The sequence below is a fragment of the Cladophialophora bantiana genome (genome assembly GCF_000835475.1).
Source record: "Cladophialophora bantiana CBS 173.52 unplaced genomic scaffold supercont1.14, whole genome shotgun sequence".
Classification (NCBI taxonomy): domain Eukaryota; kingdom Fungi; phylum Ascomycota; class Eurotiomycetes; order Chaetothyriales; family Herpotrichiellaceae; genus Cladophialophora; species Cladophialophora bantiana.
Genome location: NW_015971588.1, coordinates 906,609 through 921,785, shown reverse-complemented (window position 1 = coordinate 921,785; position 15,177 = coordinate 906,609). Strand labels below are relative to the sequence as shown.

General features: G+C 52.5%; 6 protein-coding genes across 6 annotated transcripts; 4 read left to right on the top strand and 2 right to left on the bottom strand.

Annotated features, from left to right (window-relative positions):
- Positions 1-732: 732 nt before the first annotated feature.
- Z519_09130 (uncharacterized protein) lies at positions 733-1,053 on the top strand (the record flags this gene model as incomplete). The annotated part of the gene is made up of 1 exon (XM_016766855.1): positions 733-1,053. One exon carries the CDS (start codon positions 733-735, stop codon positions 1,051-1,053), a length of 321 nt encoding a protein of 106 aa, XP_016617153.1.
- A 582-nt stretch (positions 1,054-1,635) lies between these two features.
- On the top strand, positions 1,636-1,898 carry Z519_09129 (uncharacterized protein; the record flags this gene model as incomplete). Its single annotated transcript, XM_016766854.1, has 2 exons — positions 1,636-1,745; positions 1,808-1,898. The coding sequence occupies 2 exons, from the start codon at positions 1,636-1,638 to the stop codon at positions 1,896-1,898; spliced, it is 201 nt and encodes a 66-aa protein (XP_016617152.1).
- Positions 1,899-3,788: 1,890 nt separating this feature from the next.
- Positions 3,789-5,722, top strand: Z519_09128 (uncharacterized protein; the record flags this gene model as incomplete). The annotated part of the gene is made up of 6 exons (XM_016766853.1): positions 3,789-3,872; positions 3,947-4,221; positions 4,286-4,406; positions 4,455-4,883; positions 4,940-5,027; positions 5,097-5,722. 6 exons carry the CDS (start codon positions 3,789-3,791, stop codon positions 5,720-5,722), a joined length of 1,623 nt encoding a protein of 540 aa, XP_016617151.1.
- A 658-nt stretch (positions 5,723-6,380) lies between these two features.
- Positions 6,381-7,433, bottom strand: Z519_09127 (uncharacterized protein; the record flags this gene model as incomplete). Its single annotated transcript, XM_016766852.1, has 1 exon — positions 6,381-7,433. One exon carries the CDS (start codon positions 7,431-7,433, stop codon positions 6,381-6,383), a length of 1,053 nt encoding a protein of 350 aa, XP_016617150.1.
- Positions 7,434-8,147: 714 nt separating this feature from the next.
- On the bottom strand, positions 8,148-10,840 carry Z519_09126 (uncharacterized protein; the record flags this gene model as incomplete). The annotated part of the gene is made up of 4 exons (XM_016766851.1): positions 8,148-8,712; positions 8,768-9,486; positions 9,543-10,597; positions 10,708-10,840. The coding sequence occupies 4 exons, from the start codon at positions 10,838-10,840 to the stop codon at positions 8,148-8,150; spliced, it is 2,472 nt and encodes an 823-aa protein (XP_016617149.1).
- Positions 10,841-12,465: 1,625 nt separating this feature from the next.
- Positions 12,466-14,227, top strand: Z519_09125 (uncharacterized protein; the record flags this gene model as incomplete). The annotated part of the gene is made up of 5 exons (XM_016766850.1): positions 12,466-12,601; positions 12,651-13,067; positions 13,164-13,246; positions 13,298-13,970; positions 14,058-14,227. The coding sequence occupies 5 exons, from the start codon at positions 12,466-12,468 to the stop codon at positions 14,225-14,227; spliced, it is 1,479 nt and encodes a 492-aa protein (XP_016617148.1).
- Positions 14,228-15,177: the final 950 nt, after the last annotated feature.

Genomic DNA, 15,177 nt, shown 5'->3' with positions numbered 1-15,177 from the left:
TAGGCCTTCGGCAAGGAACGTCACGCTCAGGGGTATCTAGTCGCCTACGGAGTCCGCAGGCTACATCAAGTTTGCCTAGCTAGGTATCTTGTGCCATGGCTTGCGTGGCAATTCTGGCGTTACTTGCAGTCCGAAACCAAGCCGACGTTCGGAATATACCTGGATTCAGTCTCTCGATCATATAATCGTCCAGTAAGCCTTGCGCTTCCGGCCGAAACATGACCAGAAGGCTTATAGATCAGTCTGGCGGACAGGGATACCGAAATCTTCCGCTGCATTTTTCTCTTTAGGGTTGACGGTGACGATGTCCTTTGGTTGCGAAACTTGTAATGCGAAATGCGGAATGCTGAATGCGAAGAGCAGCGGCCTATAAAAAAGAGCATAAGCAGGCGATGTCAGGATATGGATGTTTAGAGGTTGAGATGGCGGCATTTGGCTTATGACCGACTACTACTATTCAATATTCTCATTGGCGCGCTCGGACGGCTTCAAAGATCCGATATCTTACGGAATGCTTGCTCCACGCCAATGTATCGACAATACCGTTTCCGGACATTCCAATCCTTGTCAATCCGCGGTGAAATCCATTCACATTTTTGTTCTTGTCCTATCTGCCTTGCAACACACCTGCCCCCTTTTCGCGTTTCTCGTCCCCTTCCCCTTTCTAAACCGGCTCTCCCTTTTTACTCACACAAAAGAGAGAAAGCAAGATCGCCGAAGAAGACGAACAAAATGCCCGAGGCTGGCTACATTCCACAACGGGCGCTGTCCAAATTTGCGCCGTCAGCGGGGCCGGACCTGCACGCCGTGCACGCGCACTGCTTCTGCAACCAGTACGACCCGACGAGCAACCCCGGAGGCATCGTGGCGCTCGCAATCGCCGAAAACAAGCTCATGCGCGACGAGATCTGCGCGCACGTCAACGCCCACACGGCCATCAATCAAACCTGTCCCCGTGCCCTTCGGCGCAGATATGGAGCCCGTCTTCGCCGCGGCGGTTCCCTTCTACGAAGCTGCCTTGCACCAATCCAATGCCTCGGGGTAACCAATTAGGGCGATCCTCCTTTCTAATCCGTACAACCCACTCGGAGGACCGTAAGAGAAGGACTTTCTCGTCGGTATCATGCGTCTCTGTTCTAAGTACAACATCCACCTGATCTCCGACGAGGTCTAAGCACGCTCAAATTCCCCAACACCGATATCCCCAATCCGCCTCCCTTCGTCTCAGTCCTTTCGTTCAACCTGCAAGAGTACATCGATCTGTCTCTAGTCCATATGATATATGCGATGAGCAAGGACTTCTGCGCCAATGGGATCCGCAGTGGTGCTTTGATTTCACCTTCTAACGGTAAAGTGATGAAATGTTTCCGCGCCGTGGCCAGTTTCAGTCGTGCATCGCAGCTCGCGGAAACATGCCTGGTTGAATTTACTCAACGACGGGCCCTTTTTGGATACCTATTTTCCGCTCCTTCAACAGAGGATGACGGATGCTTATGAGTTCACCACGTCATTCCTGAAACAGCACGCTTCCATATAACACGGCGAGCGCGACGAGTTTCATCTGGGCTGATCTGAGAAGGTATCTCAGGGAGGATAGCGTCGAGGCGGAGCTATCATTAAGCTGGAAAATCGCCCATGTTGGTTGTGTGGTTGGCTATGGGAGCGAGCTTTGCCAGTGAAAAGAACGGCAATTTTAGAATTACCTTTGAGACCCCGAGAGAGGAACTAAAGATGGGACTGGAGAGGTATGACTGCGCCGCTCCCCATGTGCGTGGACGGAGACATGCTGATTCTCTTTCGCCGCTAGGTTAATTAACGTATTGAAGGACGCCGAAGAAGACATGAAGAAGTTGAAAACAGCACGAGCTTCGGATAAATTGGTTTTGCTAGACGAATGAGAAGAGATTGGGAGAGAGAAGCCATTAGATTAAATGGAGGGTAGAAGCTCGGGCCGTTATGGATGTGTATTCAGTGTCGAGAAAGATGTGAATAGCGATAAGTGAAGAGCAAAGCGAAGCCTCGAGGTCGGAGAGGTTTTGTCTGAGCAAAAGGTAACATGTATCAACCAACATGGTATGGATGGAGCATGGCTCCAATGTCGCGTAAATGCCGAGGGTAATCATAGCCAAAGCACTCCGTCAACTTCGCAAGGAAGGTCAAGATATTCTCCAGCATCGACCTGTTTTATGCTCTCCATTGTACCGAATATGGATGTTGGGTGGCCGCTAGTAGATTTCGTTGTAACGGGAAGATCTCTATCGGGAGTGGCATCATCGGCGTGAGCGCCATGCGACTGTAGGGCGACATGAAATTCATCGGGAGCTGCGCAGAAGAAGTAGCATGAGGATCGTCGTGGCAGGGGAATGAGGTTAATGAAGCTGCAGCTGCCATGTGCCGTGGAGAGAAGAAGATCAAACGAGGCGAATCCCGTTGCTGCTTTTGCCGGGCAGCATTTTTGCGGACATCAACTTCCTCAACTTTACCGAGAACTCACAACCATCAATAGCATATACATATCCTCAGTTTGCACAAATCTTGATACGAAGAAGAAATAGTGATGCTCTCCGTCAACATCGCACCGGAAATACACTTGCGTTGCACCTTGGGGGTGGCTTAGGGTTGGCGATGGACTTACCGCCAGTGCCGGCTGCGGCTACTGCCCAAGGTAAGAAACAATCATCCTGCTACACGCTAGCTTATAACCACTTCCCCTGTCGGACCAGAGGGGCAAAGTTGGCCTTGAGGCGTCCCGCTAGGTACCTCGACAGGCTCTCCCAGCATCGCGCCGTTCCGCTCGTTGCTGATGCTTCGGTGGGCAACTTACGGAACTATTTCCTGACTCGCAGCGCTGGTTTGTTGACATCGGCACTCCGTCTTGCACTGACGGATTCCAACATTCACCAATGACGGTCCGGTGGTTGGTTGTGTTCTCGGTAGTCCAATCCCAGCGAGGCGGTGTATCAGCGTGCATGTCTCAGCATCCACGGTGGATGGTGATTTAGACATGAAGATCTGCAGAAAACAACAAATGTGCTGGCGTGGGCGTCCTTCTTATCATCGACTTTTGTCAAAATGACTCCATGTGCAGTCTGGAAAAGGCGAGCTGCAGGGCACGCTCCGCTCGCTTGATCCAAAGATTCTTTGGCCCAGGCGCTTGGGCGAGAGGACCCGCAAGCCTCGACAAACTTAGGAGAGATGCCGGGATTTCGTGATCCAGAGGTCGCCGGAGATTGTTGTGGTCCCTTCCCGGGCCTTTCTGCAGAAGCAGCCACTTGCCAGCTGGCATCAGGATTCGTCAGGAATTCCAGTTGTCCTACAGACCTACTTGTACATCCACTGCCGTCGTTTTGTCCGAGGTAAGTGATGCTTGTGGCAAGCCTGCGCGAATTCCAAACTGGCCTGGATCAGCGGGTTTCGAGTCCCACCAGCCTTCTGTCCGTCTCTCATCCCCAACTCGAACATTGAAGATGGAGAGATTATTCATGGCGGGAAGGCTAGCATCATTCCCCGAGGCCTAAGTTGCTCCCAGCCCCAGAACCCCGCAGGAAAGACGCTCCAGGTCCCTTTTGCAGAGACTCGAGAAACTTTCTCCAGACTTTTTTCATTCTCCGGCAACCTGGCTGCTGGACATAGCAAACCACATTATCCCCCGTCTCCTCCTCTGAACCGATCTCTCGGATTGTCATCTCTTCTTTTCCCTGAACTACCCTTTCCTGAGGACTGCTTGTTTTTGTTTGAGATCCTCCGTATTTGGCTGGTGGTTCCTTTTTTCAGCACTATCAACAATCATGGGGGCCAGAAAGAAACATGCATCATCTCACTCGAGTCGGTACAATAGGCTTGTGACGGTGGCCGTCGCCTTTGGTTCAATGGTAAGTAGCGGTCCACACCCTTACCGTCGACTCCCTATGCTTTGCTGTTGAGAGAAAGCGACTGACTCTCGCAGACCTATGGCTACTGCTCAGCCATCATCGGCAGCACCATTGGACAGCCAGGATGGTATCAGTTCTTCGACCTACCCATGCAAGGAGAACCTGGTTATGGCGGAAAGACCACAGACGCAATTGCAACGGCAAACGGTCTATACAGCGCAGGCGGAGCGGTCGGATCTCTTTTCATTGCCTGGTCAGCCACTGCCATTGGCCGCAAACGAAGTATTCAACTCGGAGCACTCTTGGCCATCATCGGAGGTGCGTTTCAAGGTGGTGCAGCAGCCCTTGCGTAAGTTGCCGCTTCCGTGTATCTTATTTCACTCCAAAATGGACGGTCCTGATATCATCGCCAGCATGTTCCACGTGGGCCGAGTCATATCAGGTTTAGGCATTGGAATTCTCGTCACGGCCTGCCCAATGTATCTGTCTGAGCTAGCCCCCCCTGAAAATCGCGGCTGGCTGGTCGGGCACCATGTAGGTTCCCTTTATTCAAACAGATGATCCATTTTACTTACTTTTAAGGCCATCTTTCTCGTTTTTGGGTACATGCTCTCTGGCTGGCTCGGGTATGCGTGTTATTTCGCGACGGACAAGAACCCGTCCTTCGCCTGGAGATTTCCCCTCTGCATCCAGACCCTGCCCCCCTTGGTTTTGGCAGTCACGTCGCTCTGGATCCCCATGTCGCCGAGATGGCTCCTCCAGAAGGGCAGGACTGAAGAGGCCTGGACTGTTATCCAGGCTCTGCGCCGCTCCCCTGACGACCCAGACGATCTCGTCGCGAAGGAGGAACTGTATCAGACCAAAGAACAGATTGCGCTTGATGCTGCCAAGCTGAGAGCTGTCGGGTATGGACCGTGGATGGCTTGCATCAAGAAGAAGAGTTATCGCAAGAGAATGATCATTGGATTCTTGACTCAATGGGGAGCCGAGTTTGCTGGTCCCTTGGTCATCGTATGTGGAAATTCTCGGTCGTTCGTCTGCCCAGATCAAGTACTAACACGTTCTAGAACAATTACATGGTGATTCTATACACGAATCTAGGTCAGACAGGATCCATGCCTCTCCTTCTCTCCGCCGTCTGGCTCACCACAGCCGGTAAGTATTGCCGCCCCCCTTCCCGCTTCGCAAGAGCCATTTCTACTCACATATTTTTCATTGTTTCAGGTGTCATCTACAACCCGACAGGCGCCTGGCTCCACGACAAAGTCAACTCGCGTCGCTTCATGTATATGTTCGGCACGGCAGGGTGCCTGGTGACGACGTCGATTCTGTGCGCGTTGCTCGCGACCTACGCCGGCACAACAGACAAGGGCGGGAACGCGGGCGGCGTCTTCATCGTGTTCCTGTACCTGACCTTCCAGGGCACCTTCTGCGACACGACCATGTACCTGTACGTGAGCGAGATCTTCCCGACCGAGATCCGGCCGATCGGGATGGGCTTTTCGCTGTTTGGCCAGTTCGCGGCCACCATCATCCTGCTGCAGACGGCGCCCATCGGTTTCGTGAATGTCGGCTGGAAGTACTATTTGGTTATTGTGGTGTGGTGTGCCGTCTACCTGCCCATGATCTACTTCTTCTGGCCTGAGACCGCGCGCCTCTCGCTCGAGGAGATCTCAAAACAGTTCGGCGACGACGTTGCCGTGCATGTCAACGACATCAGCGAGGAACAGCGCAGGGAACTCGACGAGTTCCTTAAATCGAAGGATATCGTGCATTCGCCCCCCACCGAGGCCGAGTCTCTGTCCCCGCCTACCACCGAGATCCAGGAGAAGCCCGAGGAGAAGGTCTGAAGGTCTGAAAAATGCGGGCTAGCATAGCATGCTGTATGTAGGCAGGGCAAAAGTTTCCAGGAAACCGGACAAACTTGTACGTGCGTGACGTGCGTACACACATGCACGCGACTTTTGAGAGAAGGGCAGTCCAGTCCGTCCGTAAGGACCTGAACGCCCGAACTGAGAAGGACCGAGAAAGGATGAGGAGGCGGGGAGATGAAATAAAACGAAAAAGGATTGGGCGATGGACGACAGGAGTCTTCAGCCTTCACCCTTTAACCTTTGGGCTTTATATAGTTCAACTTCAACCCCAACCCCTTCCTCTTCCTCTTCTGCTACTGGCCGAGTACATACATGAAACGCAAATTGATTGGATATTTTGCATGCATATAATATATCTTCGGTCTATCTGTTCGATGTACGGCGAGATGGAGGGCAGGATTTCAATCTTGGAGAGGCAGGCAGAGTATAATAGGTGCAAATGCCAAAGAAGTCTACTTTTTCCTATCCTTTCCTGTCAAATCTTCATTGTATTCGTTCGTGTAAACGAGTTCACAATTCTACTGCTCGGGCGAACAATAATCTCAAGAACTAGAGGCCTCTGGACTATCTCCGTCGTGATCATGATCACCTCGCAGTTCCCCCTTCCGCCGCCCAAAATCTCCGCAGCGATTGCCTAGAAGATCGCTATACAATTCGGTGGGCTGCTAACACCCCCCTTCATATTGAAAGGAGAGCTGGCGACGAAAAACTCCCAGCGTTGTTCCCTCTTACACATCTCACTCAACGCGTCCAGTTCAAAGAGCTCTCCGATCGGCATGCCCCAACCCGCGAGTAAATATTCGTGCATAAAGAGTCCCTCTATCTCAGGCTCTCCTTCACCACGGGGAAAACTTTTCTTCGCAGGATACACTTCAAATGATATTGCATCGCTGGCCACGGCAGAGAATCCACTGTCCCACAGCCAACGGAGCATTTCTTCGGTTCCTTCAACGCCGGCGTGTTGAGGTGTCTTTGTGGTTGCGTAGGCATTTTTGTCCTCAGCTGTCATGCGCGTGTCCCATTCCTTGGTCACCCCCACGCGTACGAAGAGAATGTCGCCCCTTTTGAACGTCAAATTCTCCTCTCGAGCGATCTCGAGGAGAACACTTAGTGGGATTGAATGGTCGCTAAATGTCGAATACTCAATGCCTCTCTTTTCTGCGTACGAAACGTAGTCCAAAAGCACACCCCGCCCACAGATCCCTTCTTTCGCCCAATATTGCAGTCCTATCCGGTGGTTCGTGGGATCCATAATCTCGTGATTCGTCACACCGCCGTAAAAAACTCTCTTTTCTGGCTCATTCTCAGTCGGATCGGGCTGGGAGAAATGCCTGAGTCCATCCCACTGGCTACTCTGCTGCGGGTTGAATGTGTAAATGTCGTCAAAAGCCGCGCCGTCGAGGAGGCCGACAATCTCGTGCTTGCAAGGCAACCGGCCGAAATTAGCGACTTCAAGCTTATTCAACTCCCAGCCTAGATTTACACGGCGTCCGCTTCGAATGCTCGTTGCAGCCGCAGAGGCGACGACGTCTCGAGTGAGAAGGACGAGGCGGCCCAATCCCTCTTCTCTCGAATTAGGCTCGCTGGGCCATACTCGCTTCTTGTTGGGCAGCTCATCGAATGGCGTCAGGTGGAGGGGGTGTATTTGAGGGTCCTCGTCATGAACGTCACTTTGAAGAGAGCCCATGATGAAGTGAAAGTGAGACCAACGAGGTCGGTACCCCCGCGTCTAGTTGGATCTAGTCTGCAAGGATAGAGAAAGTTTTGAGAGATGTCGACTGTGTACACTCGTGTGCAGAACGCCTTCCGTGGGCGCGGGGTTTTCGAGCGGGTAAATTGGTGTGTTTGCGGAAAGCGTGGATGTACGTCGAAGCTCAAAAGTTGGGGAGCAAGTTCGTGGGTGAATTTCTCCGAATTTTGTCACAGGCGAATCACAACGTGTGACCGTCCTGGTGGCAAGCAACCGTTTTCCAATTGTTCGCCAAGTGCCCGCCCCTTTGAGAGTAACAAGCCTTCGCATCGTCTCCACTCGTCGGTTTACATTCGGAGTTCGGACGTCCCACAACAGCATTGTCGAAGTCGCTCGCTGTCGTGGGCGGTACACGAGACCCCAGGCCTCAAACAACAGTATTTCGAGCGTCTGCCGTCGGCCAAGTGGGCGATTCTCTGTCGGGTCTGTCACGTCCAAGTCCCCTGGTCTCGAATTCATGATGACCCCGCCCCCGGATCCGCGCTGAAGGGCGTACCACTCCATCGTCAATTGGCTTGTTTCGGTCGTCGGGCGCAAAAATCGGGTAGGCAGCAGTTCACACGGAGTCAGGATGTCCATCTTGCTGCAGCTGCTGAAGCGTGAGTGTTGAGTGATGGCAAAGTTTGACATCCCTGGCCCTAGGCGCATTGTTTAATCCGAATCAAAGTCAAAGCTCTCGAGTATCCGGCTGAATTTGTTGGAAAGCTTCCAGAATCGCATTTTCCGCAGCATGGTTTGAGCTTCCCGGCTGATTGCTGCGAGACTGCCACTGCTGTAGATGTTTTCAACTGCGCCAATGCTTGCGGGCCCTCCGTTCTCGATCCAGGTTGCGATGGCGGTCCTCTGACCGTCAATCCGATTTGGCAGATCGAGTCGGACCGGACACGAGGCGTAACCAGGTTCTGAGCAGGGTTGTGGCCCGAATTTGGCAAAGGCAAGGATGAAGATGTAGCCCATGAACGTCCGCATGATCTCACAAGGTGCAGAGACCAGGTATTCATTTGCCACAGCGATGATTTGAGCTGCGTGCCAGGCTAGATTACGGGCCTTGGTGGGATTTTTCACCAGTATCGAACATAGGCGTCGCTTAGCTGACACAAGGCTCTGGTCGATTTGCTTTGACTGTGAAGCAGAAGTGCGGAAAATATGGACAATGAGGTCCATAGCCTCGTCTGCACTGTACAGGTGAGAATAATGACAGATGAGCGCTGTAAGACTGCAGATATTTAGTCAACCATTCCTGGAGCCATTTGGTGGCGGAAAAGACTTACTTGTAGTGAATGAGATCAGCTGTACTCGACAGGGCATACATGGACTCGCAAAGCGCATTGAGGCCTTGGAGTAGGGTGCTTTTGGTCTGTCTCTGGGCCGCAGCTAGGGAAGGTAGTTTGAGGTACTCGGTCGTCGCCATGATATCCAGCTGCTTGATATCCCAAAGAAGTCGGCCAATGCTTTGGGCGCATAGCCTCTTACCCCATGCTGGCAGTTCCTCTGGAATACCCTTTCCAGCCAGAAGGTTCCGGAGCACTTTCGCCGTTGATGCGCCCCGTGCGGTTGGAGTCAGTCGAGAATAGAGCGCCGCCCAAGCCTGGGGCGACCTAGCATCCCATAGAGGCTCCGCACAGGGCAAAAAGCATGGAAGCTCCTGCAAATCAGCAGCACCTCGGCGCGCGGTCAACGTGCACAAAGTGCAGTCATACTCGAATGAAGACCAGGCAATGCGCTTCTCCTGTTCCTGTTCTTTCCATCGCAGCCATTCGGCTGACGCATTGTCGTTGGGCAGTGGTTTTTTGAAGTCTTCCCACTCTACCTCGGTACTGACACGGGACTTGAGCAGACCCATTCCACGGAGACAACCCATCAATATGCCCCTGGAACAGTCTGCATTTGCGTAAAGTCTCATATTCCCCGAGCCCAGAGAATAGATCTGGTGAAGACAGCAAGCTATGAGATAGGGTGAATTGTAGAAGCGAGTGCTGTCCCCCACACCCTAGTTTAAAATAATCAGCTACACTAGTCCTCTTCGCTTCGGGATGAAAGACTTACCAGCCATGCAATCATCTGACCACACATTTCACTCAAGGACCACGACTGTTCTGTCCCATGCTGATCGTCCGAGTACATTGCTCCAATACAAGCCATAGCCGCCAGCGTCACGGTAGGAACCTTGGTTATTTGAAAGGTAGGGATATGTACGAGAGGCAAAATGTTGTGAAACTCTGCAAAGTACAACTCCAAAGAGTTTTTCAGCAGCTCCATGGCCGACTTCATACTTACGTCCTGAGAGGGGTCTTTCTCTGGCAAGTACGGCGAGGATAGCAACTGGATCAGGCTCTTAATGGTGGCTCCGTTGTTAGATTCACTTGAGGCAACAGTGCCTTGCAGAATGTCTCGTAACGGGGGAAGCCTGTATCGCTGAGATTCGGGATTCCGCGTGTGATCAAAAGGCCATTGATGAGCAGCGCTTCGCGATTCGGGCGACTTGGCCGATATCCCTTTGGACTCTTGGTTTCGGATTGGCATTAATTGTGCAGATATGGCCTGATGGTTTCTGTGTTGCAGCGCTTCATCCGGGCCAGTTGAAATTGAGGGCTGAAAATACATCGACTGCATAACACCCCCAGTCTGATATTGAGCTTGAAAATTGCCGTTGTTAGGTGAGTCGAGGTCTAGGTTGAGCCAGTCCACTCCGCCAACAATCCTCGGCGCTGAGTTGTGAGGCATAAAATTGAAATCACCAGGTAGATATCCCTCGAATCCCATCATGGAATGGTTGAACTCGGCGCCGCCATTCGGGCTGGTAGTCGGGAAAGCAACGAGATCTGGGGAGATCATTTCTATCGAATTGGGTTCAGGAGTTGGCTGGAAGAAAGGCGGGCTACCATTGAAGGTCCGATCACTGCCTGGCCTCTGAGCGACATTAGGCATCAGACCAGGGGCGCCATTAGCGATTCCGAGATGGGTCTGCGCTTCATTCTGATAGTTCTGCGGACTATGAAAAGGGGCGGTCTGGGATGGCTGGTGCTGCTCTGGGAACGTCGACGTTGGAGCTGGCGACTCAACCTTGCCTTCAGGAACGCCACTCTCCATATGTTCTTCATCTGTCGGATATTTGCAAAACGAAGCAGACTTTGTGCAGGGCAGGCAAGGTTGCGACCGATCGCATTTCAACTTTTTCTTGACGCAGCGAAAGCACGACTTTTGCGCAGACCTCTTTCGGGATATGGTTGCTTGGTGGGCAGTCCGAAGATGCCGGAGGAGGACATCATTCCGCGAAAATTGGCGACCGCATTGGTCGCAGGAGTAGTGCTCACGTTGGGAAGGGTGTAGATGCGATTGTACATGACGGGCGAGGTGACTAGGGCGAGCGACCACAAGGTCACAGTTGGGGCAGCGAAGCGTTCGCGGGGTCTTGGTAGCGGACTATCGGAGCCTCAGTCAGTGGGCGCCGGGCATTTCTGAGGTGTTTGGGCACATCGAACCATTGTATCTCGAGGAGTTTAGTCAAGGCCTGATATCTCGCAAGTCCCGTCGAAGATCAATGATCACCGTACCGTGGCTACTCGATGAGAGGTGGGATTGCCCTCAAGGGGTTGACCATTTTCATATGGTTTCATGTAGAAGACAGATAGATCGGGCCAATACCGATGTTGCTGCTGAGGATCGTCAAAGATGTAGAATGTGGAGGAGGCTGAGGTTGGAGGAGGGCAATGTTGTTGGAGGGAGATGCACAGGACGAGCGGAGAATTATGTGGTGACGAGGATCAACGTAGAAAATCATCATCATCGCAGGCTGTCGAACAACCCCCCGAAATCTGGGGAAGGGGAAAGGTTGGCAGTAGCACCCGGGACCCATAGGTAAACCCGGGACTGGGCCCGCGCCCCTGTCAGGGCTCCCCGATCACTATTCGACTCGGGAAACCGACCTACTTGTACAAGCACATAGGTGGCTGCTAGGCGCTTCGGTGCCTTCCAAATACGGGTAGTTAGGGGCACCAAGGGGGCATCGGGGTCCTCGCTAGGCTTCGGTTTAGGCACTGGCCTCAGGCCCGCCCTTTTTCTGAAACCTTGGTCATCCCTCGCGTCGTTGCTGTGAACATGTCGGTCAAGATAACATGTCGATCATGACCCTCTTTGAATCTCACCTGTCGTGCTGATGCCCAATTACAGGGTAGATCTTACCGGCTTGAATGCTGATACCGAGACTTGTCAGTGGCGTGCTCAACACCTACGAGTCGGCGACCTGAGCTCGAGGACGTCGACGCCCTTGCGCACGCCCTTGTGCGTCAGTCCTCACTAAGCAATTCAGAGAGCTGAGCCAGGAACGGAGTAGTCAGTACTCCTCAGCTTTTTAATACCCATCCCTTGGATCTCACACAATCGGGACATCTGGTGGAATGTCGGCCTTGCCAGAACTCGCTTCCGTCTAATCCAAGAATACTTCAAGCCTTAGCGGATGGGCACCCGTGTTCACAGGCGCGCTTCGAACCTTTTCAACCGTGTCTTGGAAGCATGCCGCACAGACGGGAGAGAAAAATTGAAGCATCCTCTATGCGTAGTGACCAGGTAAGCGATATTAATTATCAGAACAACTACGATTGGAAGCAAAGATAGTTGCATGACAAGCGTCGATATTGCCTCTCGCAGAGAATAACCGATGGTATCATAACTTCAATGGAGAGCCTCCCTCAGCCTGATCGCATTTTGAAGGAGAGCCAACCAATGCTTTGTCCGTTATTCATTCGGGTCCCCCAGTCGCAGAAGGGTGCTGGCCGCCTCCATTGACGGAGTGTGGTCCGAGGATATCAAAGATGCGGGGAAAATTACCGCGCCGAGTTGGAGAACGGATGGCAAGAAGGCATCGGATTTCCGCCGTCACACTGCCACAGGCGGTCTACCTTCGTTCTCGAGAGATGTGAGTTGTTCCAAGTGAGAAGGGCTAATAAGACAACTTGCTTTTAAAGAAAGCATGGCAAGCTCCAAGAAACTGGTCTCGGCAGCCGCCGTACAATCACATACCACCCGCGATGATTGCTGGATTGTCGTCGAGGGAAAAGTGTATAACATGACAAGATTCGCCCCAGAGCATCCAGGCGGAGCAGAGAGTAAGGTCCCCTGCATGGACGATCATCCCAGGCTCACGAGACATCCCAGTAATATACGCATATGCTGGCAGAGATGCAACCGAGGCTTATTTGGAGATCCATGAACCGAATCTGATCAAGTCCAACCTCTTGTCGCAGGAGCAAATCGGGGATCTTGACCCAAGGACTCAGCTTCCAGATGTCCCACCGGGTCGAGATTCGAGGCCAAAGCAGAAGAAAGGAGACAAACCATCGCTCGACACTTTCATCAACCTGTACGATTTCGAGGATGCGGCGAGGAAATCACTCTCAGAGAAGAGCTGGACCTTCATCTCGGGCGCCTCGAACGATAACATAACGCGAGATGCCAATCATGATCTATTCAGGAAGATATGGTTCAGGCCTCGGGTATTAAGGAACGTCTCGACGGTATCTACAAAAAGCACCATGATGGGTTGCCAAGTGTCTCTTCCCATTTGGATCGCGCGTAAGTCACCTAAAACTTTGTATGGAGGGTCCTTTGTAGTATTTGCACTGGTCTCCGTCTTCTTAACAGTCCTATCCGATGCTGATAGTCAACTAGCGGCAGGTGTGGGCAAGACAGCCGGACCGGAGGGTGAATTGGCGCTGAGTAAGGGCGCGGTGGCCACCGGTATCATTCAGACAGTTAGTTGCCCCGGGCGCGAATGAGTTTCTGGTGAGATTAACCACGTCCAGATATCGACCACGGCATCATTTCCACTGCTCGAAATTCTCGACGCCGCGGGCAAGGACCATCCCTTCTTCTTCCAGTTATACATCAACAAGGACAGGTCAAAAACCGAAGAGCTCCTCAGAGTCATCAACAGCCGGCCGCAGATCAAAGCGTTGTTCGTCACTGTCGACCTTCCCGTCGTCTCGAAAAGAGAAGCAGACGAACGAATAAAGCACGACACCTTACATTCCAGTGGTCTGGGAGGGGCTTCAGCTGGGAGCGACCACAAGGGCTCGGGCCTCGCCAGAAGTGTTGGATCTTTCATTGATCCCGCGTTCTGCTGGGACGACCTTGCCTGGCTGCGCCGACAGACCCAACTGCCGATTGTTTTAAAGGGCATCCAATCAGCAGCTGATGCCAGAATCGCCATGCACATGGGATGTCAGGGGATTGTGGTGAGCAATCATGGAGGCCGAGCTCTGGATGGCGCTCCGGCTTCCATTCTCGTGCTCTTGGAGCTTCACAGGGAGTGTGCAGAGGTTTTTGATCACATGGAAGTGTTCATCGACGGAGGGTTCAGGAGAGGATCCGACATACTCAAAGCCATCTGTCTTGGAGCCAGCGGCGTCGGCCTAGGCAGACCTTTCATGTATGCCATCAACTACGGCAAAGAAGGCGTCATGCATGTTGTCAACAGTAAGTTATCTATCCTCCACCTTTTTGGGGTCATTCTCTAGTTCCTTCGCTCGTGGTGCGCTAACCAAACTCTTTTTCATGGGTCAGTCCTCAAAGACGAAGTCGAGACGGCTATGCGCTTGGCAGGGCTCAAATCTCTTGACGAAGCGGACCCAGCTCTGGTCAATACCGCCGAGTTGGATGCTCTCGTCCCTCACGGATCACTCCATCCTTATGCCCGCAGACGCGAAGGTGCGAGGAGACAATACCGTCTTTAAATGCTTCGAGCTGGGGATAACTTGGTGATTCACAAAACCACCATCTAGATACTGAATCCGTTGAGTTCATGCAAAATGCGAACAGCAGCTTGTTTCAAAGAGAGAGCGGTGCCGACTGTACGTGAGCATGGGGACTCTGTAGACGCTGACAGACATTAAGACAGAACAGGCATATTCCGTGAGCAGGGTGCTATATATTTTTTCTTCGAAGAGCGAGCGCAGGACACGATCCAGCGTCTCTCAAGTGCCTTTTTTTGAAAGAGCATTCATAGTTGTTAAGAGAAAAGAGAGATCAGATGTGTTCCTAAGCTAACAGAGATCCCGATACTCAATCCAACGAGTACCACCACTCTTTGAGAACAGCAGCGTAGAGCTTCGTACGTACCTAGATACATGATTCAATGGCTCCAGGCGCAAGACTTCCCCGAAATACGAATATGGTAGTTATTTCCCCGTCCGAATGTGCTTTCAGCTTCGGCGCGCCCACATTCTCTGACATTGGCGGTAGTTGTGGTGGTGGCACGGCCAGGAACAGGACGATTTCGCCACCGCCACGACACCAAGAGTATGGAGAGTACCACGAGCAACTCCGCCTCGAGGCGGCACTCTTCCTCTTTGCAGAAACCTCCCAAAGACAATACACAGAACCGTTGTTCGGTGTCCCTGGTAGCTAGCCAGCTAGCTACCGAATACAGATACTGAACTCGTCACACACGTCACTGGTGGTCGTGGAGTTCGCATTCATCGACGCGATCGGAAGAAGAAACGTGCGACACAAGGTATGTCTCGACATTCCTCGTGAATGCAACGCAGGGAATGTCCACGAAGCGCCAGAAAAGGTCCACGAGCCAGAGCCAGTCGGGGACCGCGAAACATAGGCTCAGCATGTAAATCGATGGCTTTCTGCTAATCTGCTACTCTCCCCTACCAACTCTAGGTCTAGCTCCAAG